The 7,500-nt window shown below is 39.1% G+C and overlaps 2 protein-coding genes across 2 annotated transcripts in view; both read left to right on the top strand.

The window, feature by feature from the left end:
- The window catches only part of LOC136842872 (caldesmon-like), a 5,421-nt gene extending 1,915 nt beyond the window's left edge, over positions 1–3,506 (top strand). The window contains exon 1 of the mRNA XM_067110764.1: positions 1–3,506. This exon is cut by the window's left edge and continues 1,915 nt beyond it. Coding sequence (XP_066966865.1) covers positions 654–3,362 — 2,709 coding nt within the window. The 5' untranslated portion in view covers positions 1–653 and the 3' untranslated portion in view covers positions 3,363–3,506.
- ringer (ringmaker) overlaps positions 3,489–7,500 on the top strand; it is a 28,929-nt gene continuing 24,917 nt past the window's right edge. Inside the window, exon 1 of the mRNA XM_067110765.1 lies at positions 3,489–3,698. Within this exon, the coding sequence (XP_066966866.1) occupies positions 3,504–3,698 (195 nt within the window). The 5' untranslated portion in view covers positions 3,489–3,503. The remainder of the gene's footprint in view (positions 3,699–7,500) is intronic.

The following is a 7,500-nucleotide window of genomic DNA, read 5'->3' as shown; positions in this document are numbered from 1 at the left end:
CTGGAATTTGTGTCATTCCTGTTCTGATACCAATGATTCTTAAAATATAACAAAGTGATATTGAGAATAGAATGAATTACCAGAAGCGTTGAATATTGATTAGTTTTGTACTGCTAGAGGGAGCTGAATTTGGCTTTTTGTTTTGAATTTGGTCTATCATAATTTCATAATTTACATCTTATGCAAGAAAGGTATTCTAAATAACCATACCAGTCATTATTTTTCCTCTGACCATCTGCGTTTTTAATTGAGATAAATTTACCCAAAGTCAATAAATGAACAAATAATGAAAAAAAAAAATTCTAAAAACTATATTGACTTGATTACTGCAATACATTTGGATATCGTTTGTGAAAATAGTGTACAGTAGGTAAGAGTTTCAATGAGAGAAGACTATATGCTAAGTGTAAGATGTGGAAGGGCAAATGTTAAAAATAACGGTGGTGACTTAACTCTACAAGAAACAAATACTCAAGCAGAATCTCCTTTTAGTGTAATTTCTTAGGAAGTCTGTGTGAAAAGGTGAAAAGGGAACCCTCTCAGGATGTAAGGTGGTAATTACCTTGAAAAAATACCAAAGAATACAGGCGAATTACTCTGACATCATCAAAGATGCCACGTAGAGGTCGATTTCAGGAGCAGCGAGTGCCGTTATGACTTCTAGTGCCAGGTCGCTGAGATCAGAAATCATCTGTGGCATTGGGGGAAGAAGGCAACACAACATAGAGGAAGTGGACATTGGCCTCCCGCCACATCTAAAACCTGCCACGCGACTCACCCGCCAGAGGAGGCCATCATGTGATTCCACCTATTCCCTCAGCACCTCCTCTGCTATTTCCAAAATCAGGAGAGGATCAGTTCCACCAGAGGAACTTCCAACCACACCAAGCCGGATCCGTAGGAATGACTCCCGCTTCAGGTTGAAAAGTAAATCGCTTGACCAGGGGGAATCTTTCAGCAGCTTGAGGCTGCATGGCCCTCGCCACAGACGAAGTGCATACAGGTCACACGAGTCACTAGTTGGTGGTCTTAGGAGTGACGACCTGAAAGTGGGGAGTGCAAGGAAGGTGGTGGCTGGAAGCGAGTTTCGTGAAAAAAATAATGTAGAGGGACTGAAAGGAAAGGAAAAAATAACAGGATCTCAAGAAAAAGCTGACAGTGCAATAAAATCTGAAGAAAAAGCAGATGTAGAGGGGCTCCAAGCAGAACAGGTGACAGATAAACCCCCAGAAAAATCAGAGCTCACTAACAACAAGAAAAAGTTTGGAGATAGGTTTCCAGAGGGTCAGGCTTCACACAAATCACCCCAAAAATCTGGAGTACGTAAGGTGAAAGATAGGACAGAAGACCAATGCCAAGACACAAAAACAGGCAAAGCTCAAGAATCAACGAAATTAGGGAAGTCTCAGAAGAAGCTTGACGTACAAAAAATTTCTAAGCCTGAGAGAAAAGGATCTCACAAAATTAAGAAATCTGACAAAATACAAGAACATCCAAACATACTAGAAATTTCATATGAATACCAAGATCTCTCAAAAGCAGATGACAAAGTTGGAGATCTACAAGAAAAGGTACAAATAAGTGAATCAAAAGGAGCAGGAGAAGAAAATCAGAAAGAGGAGACAGCAGAAGAACCAAAAGAGGCAGGAAAAGAAGATAAGATAGAAGGGGCAGCAGATGAATCCACTAAGACAACACAAAGAGAGCAGAAAGAGGAGTTAGCAGAAGAGTCAAGAGAAGGAGAAAACAAACAGAAAGAGGAGACTGTAGAGGACTCTGACAACAAAGCACAAGAAGAGCAGATAGAGTACACAGCAGAAGAATCTAAAGAGGAAGTACAAGAAAAACAGAAAGAGGAGGCAGCAGAGGAAGTTAAAGAAGCAGCAGAGGGATTTAAAGAGGTAGCACAAGAAGAGGAGCGAAAGGAGGTAGCAAAAGAATCTAACGAGACAGCCGAAGAGCAGAAGGGACAGGCTGCAGAAGAATCTAAAGAGGCAGCAGAAGAGCAGAAGGGACAGACTGCGGAAGAATCTAACGAGGCAGCAGAAGACCAGAAGGGACAGGCTGCAGAAGAATCTAACGAGGCAGCAGAGGAGCAGAAGGGACAGACTGCAGAAGAATCTAAAGAAACAGCAGAAGAAAGGGAGAAAGCGGAGGCTGGAAGAGAATCTATCAAGATAGCACAAGCAGATCAGACACCTGCAGAAGAATCTAAAGAAGCACAAACAACACAGAGAGAAGAAACATCAGATGAATCTAAAGAAGCAACACAAGCGGACCAGAAAGCAGAAGAGTCTAAGGAAACGGCACAGGAAGAACACAGAGAGGAAACAGCAGTAGAATCTCAAGAGAAGGCAAATAAGAATCACCCTGAAAAGGAAAAAGTAGAGGTACAAGTTCCAGAGAAGACAGATGGTGAACTTCAAGAGAAAGTAAATGTAGATGCATCTGAGGGGGAGGAAAAATCTGACAAACCACAAGATGACCTTAGAGTAAGGGAATCACAAGAACCAAAACTAGACAAAGCTGATGGGGAAATATCTAGGAATGAAGTTCAAAAAGAATTAAAGGCTAAGAAGTCTAAAATTCCTAAAGGAAAAAAGCCTAAACCTCAAGGAGCAGATGCATCAAATGAAGCTGAAGCAAGTCTTGGCAATGATGTAAAACCCAAGAAAACAGCAAAGAAACAAAGCACGCCTGAACAAAATGACAAGAAACAGAAGAGCCTAGCCGAGAGGAAAGTACCCAAAATCAGTGTTGGTGATAAAGTAGTCAGTGACAGTGATGGCACTGCAAAGAATCAGAGTAATAAAGGAGGATTATTAGGGGAACAATTAATAACCCAAGAAGCTCAACCATCTAGTTCACCGGCAGATACCACTGAAACCCATAGGATAAACTTTGAAGTTATAATTCAAGAGAATGCTTTAGGAGAATACAACTGGACAAAGAGTCACGAAAAGTTGTATTACCCCAAGAAAAAGAGAAGGGGCGTTAAAAAAATTAGTAAGAGAGAATATCATTCAGACGAAGAGATCAGCAAGAACAAGAAAGAAATGGACCCACACGACTGGAGCCATGGCACTTCTCTGGGACGCAGTACCAACGGTCGATATGCTGGGCACAAGCGGTTCCAGTATCGCTCCATTGGCAACGACCTTTCCACGGCAGGGTATTGTCCACGATGTGACCCCAATCCTGAGAAGAAGCCCAGGAAGATCAAAAGAAGAATATTCAAATCAGGTCAGATTATTTTATTATCTTTTTCAAAGTTGTGTTCTTTGACATATGGTTCTGTTTGGTTTTGTAGTGTAGTTAGTATTTTGGTGCGCATACTGACCAGTGGGGCAGGTGGAAAATGATGACACATATGAGAGCTAGAGTTGTCTTAGAAAACTATTATAAGGTAATTTATCTCGAGGACAGCTAGTCTGAATAACCTGAGTTCTACTCAAGACGGTGCTGATGATGAGGTAGAGGTGAAGCGGCCCCCCTTCAATGGCATGGAGGAGAAGCGTTACAGAGCCATCATGGATGAAATCCAGGCTCTGATGGATGAAGTCCAGAGGCAGAGGAACGAATTTCGAAACGAACTGCGAGTCTTGGCCACATGTCTGGACAACAACAGACAATACCAGGCTAGTGATTCGACCAATGAAGATGAACTAGTTGACGTATTGGGAGAAGGGGAAGAACAGGTGATGTTTATCATAACTTTATTAAGAACTGTAGTAAGATGTAGTGAACCTTTTGCTAGTGAAAAATTACAATTTCTCACCCAATCCATAAATGGTAAGGGTGACCACTTCTTGCCTTTCAGTATAGGGTGAAACTTGGGAAAACTGGCTGTATGCTTCTGATATTTTGTCTGTATGGATGACCCAGATGGTTTACAGTCAACCAGCCTGTCTGTCTGTATTCTTGCTCTGGGGTTGGGATGAGGTTGCTAGCCCAGTGAATGCAACTCATAACAGCCTACTATCTACCTACCAGGTATAATTCAATAATTCACTCAGTAGATTAGCAGAGACACGGCAGGGTTCAACAAAACTGACCTTGAACAGAGCTTCCCACCCCAGAATCGAAACTCTGGCCCTTACATTGCCGAAGTAAGATCATGACTTTTAGAACACGAGGTCTCATTAGTCTCATTAATATATATATATATATATATATATATATATATATATATATATATATATATATATATATATATATATATATATAATATATATATGTATATATGTGCGTGTGGACACAACACATTGCCTACACATTACGAAGCTAAGTGTTGTTGTACCACGTCATCCAAATCGTTCTCGGTTCCCTGTCACTATCTTCTCCTCCCTTTGTCCCTCCTTTAGCGTCCCTCCATTCGCCCTTTTGTCAACTACGCTCCTTCTGTGTGTAAGTCAAGCCGCGGGAAGATGACGTGACAAGTAAACATGCGAAGGATAAGGTGACTCGATTGTTTGCCTTTGGACATTCTCTTTTCCTAGCTGCTGACGTCATTCTCTCTCTCTCTCTCTCGTTCTCAAATAGTCTTTACCTTGCAGGCGATTTTAATTTGTTTATAGACGAGAACTGAATCAGTGTGCGTGGATCTTTAATTAGAGTTAGGCTTTAAAATCTCTAATTAGAGTTAAAATTTAAGTTAGGTTTTAAAACTTTAAAATCTCTCTAATTAGAGATAAGCTGATCTCTCTCTAATTAGGGTTGGACTTTGTCATCTCTAATTAGAGTTAGACTTTGTCATCTCTACTTAGAGTTAGACTTTGTCATCTCATATCAGAGTTAGACTTTATCATCTCTAACTACAGTTACTTTATTATCTCCAATTATAGTTAGACTTGATCATCTCTAATTAGTGTTAGACTTCATCATCCGTAATTTGAGTTAGACTTTATATGTCTCTTTTTACATAAACTAATTTTTCTTAGTAATATGTCCATCTACTACTACTACTATTGCTATTATTATTATTATTATTATTATTATTATTATTATTATTATGATTACAGCTGCTGCTTTTTCTCGTCTCCGTGCACGGGCGTCTCGAATGACTAAAGTGTCATTAAGTGTCAACAAGTGCATTAACTTTGTCCATAGGGAGCGAGGCAAAACTTAACTAGGAAACATTGTCATCAACTTTGTTGGCAACTTTTTTTTTCTCATTACCCAAAAGGAGGCAGTATAAACTTTCATTTATACTACCTCGAGGAGGTTAAAACAACAGTGAGGATTCTGACTAAAGCGTTGTAATTATTATTATTATTATTATTATTATTATTATTATTATTATTATTATTATTATTATTATTATTATTATTATTATTATTATTATTATTATTATATAGGGTCCTAACCAACGGACCTAAGGAACCTCACCGTCCACTTTGAAAGATTCAACTCCCGGCTAGCGTTAGCTAGATCTGTGGAACTCACCCTGCCTCTGTCCACAAGTCTTCCTAGCTGTGAATGGGTGTCAGCGGTAGCTGGGGGCACGTAAGAGGGTATGGGGCTAGCAACCTAAACCCCATCCATAAAAACATGCTCTGAAGCAAAGGGGACTAACCCCCCTGCCCCCACTCTTCTTGTGCTACCTTCTCTAGAGGGTAGAAGGTGAAGAGAATGTTTCTGCATATGTATATGTGTGTGTGTGAGTGTGTGTGTTTGTGTTTTTTTTTCCAACTATAAGCAAATAACCAAATAAAGATTTTTTGAACAGAGGGGTTTTGACAAATTACGGCTTTTTTAGAATGAAGGACAGTTAATCGATGTATCCCTGGAAAAGTCTATCAATCATCACCTAATGCACGTGATACCAAATACCCATTAGTTAGCACTTAACTTTATTAATACGTAGCTCTTTTTAACATGAATCTTTGATGGAATACATCCGACAGATTACGGTACCTAATGCGTCTCAAAGATAAGGCCGATGTTGGTCATAATAACAACATTTAGAGAATGTATTGATGAACGAAGAACATTATTTCTTTCCTGTCATTCAAATCATAACGAAGAAGCCGAGGGGCTTATCGATATTCGTAGATCATGTATTTAAACATTCAAAAGTCAACCAACTTTTGGAATGAAATGGAATGGAATATAAAATTAGGCCACAGGTCAAGCAGTGGAACCTATGAGGTCATTCAGCGCTGAAAGAGAAATTGAGGGCTCTTCTCCAGATGTGCTAAGCTTTGAAAAGGAGTAAGAGGTCTAGGATGGGCCTCTAGACTCTGACAAGCCGACATAGACTCTGAATTGTAACCATTCAGTCGAACAGTTAATACAAGGGTGTTTCCTCCCTACAGTGCAACATGTCAAACACATGCGTCACCAATTTACCTGATACTTGTCACAAACAGGTTGGAAACAAGTCCACGGCCGTAGATTAAGAACGAATTTTTTGCAAATGATGGCTAATCATATGAAGCACTCAAGACTGCCAATATGTCTTAGACTTGTATCCAACCTGTATGTGATATGTGGGCGATAGTTGCCAACATGTTTGAGACATGTATGCAACCCAAGGTAGATGATTACCAACTTTCTCAGGTCATATAAAGTGTATATACAACCAACCTCTGCCATTCTTGAGAGATTTTCGTAACCCAACAGGTAATACACCCGACCCACCCTTCGTGAATCGGTGAGATTAACCAAACACCGTCCTACCTGACACCCACCCCCGAAAAAAGGGGGGCCATTTGTCATTTCTCCGCGGCCGTAAATTCACGAAGGAACCCTACGTCATCGGAACGTGACCGTAATTCCAGAGGAATGTGAAATACGGCGATATGCAGGGACTATCTAAAACGCGAGGACTCTCTTTCACGATACGTCCCTAGGATATGATTTCTCTACGCCGTTCCACGCGATAGGTGAAGTTCACAGAGATTCTTAACCTATTTATAACATTCCTGAATAAAATAATGATTCTTAATAATGAAAAAAAGGATGATATACATACATCACGCCGTTATTTGCAATGCACAGCTTTGAAATAGCGATAATTAGCTTAGTGCTGACCTGAGACAATTTTGTTCGGCAACTGGATAATTAGGCCAACCGTGTGCTGGATTGGTATGTGCACAGGGAAGCCATTATCGCGAAAGTAAACGATACTACTTTATGACAAATTTATATATATATATATATATATATATATATATATATATATATATATATATATATATATATATATATATATAAAAGAAAATCCACGAAGGAAAGAGAAACAATTGAGTGCTGCAAGGCCTTTCGACTGTCGTCCTTTACTTAGTAGTCTGCTAAGTAAAGGACGACAGTCGAAAAACCCTGCAGTAATCCATTGTTTTTCTTTCCTTCGTAGATTTTGTCTTTATTTATATATATATATATATATATATATATATATATATATATATATATATATATATATATATATATATATAAATGTATGTACATATATTAATCTTCCATAATTCCAAATCTTCCTCTTCTTCAAATATTCAT

This window comes from Macrobrachium rosenbergii, chromosome 10 (assembly GCF_040412425.1).
Source record: "Macrobrachium rosenbergii isolate ZJJX-2024 chromosome 10, ASM4041242v1, whole genome shotgun sequence".
In the NCBI taxonomy this organism is placed as follows: Eukaryota; Metazoa; Arthropoda; class Malacostraca; order Decapoda; family Palaemonidae; genus Macrobrachium; species Macrobrachium rosenbergii.
The sequence above is the reverse complement of the archived record's forward strand: the minus strand, read 5'-3'. Positions and strand labels throughout refer to the sequence as shown.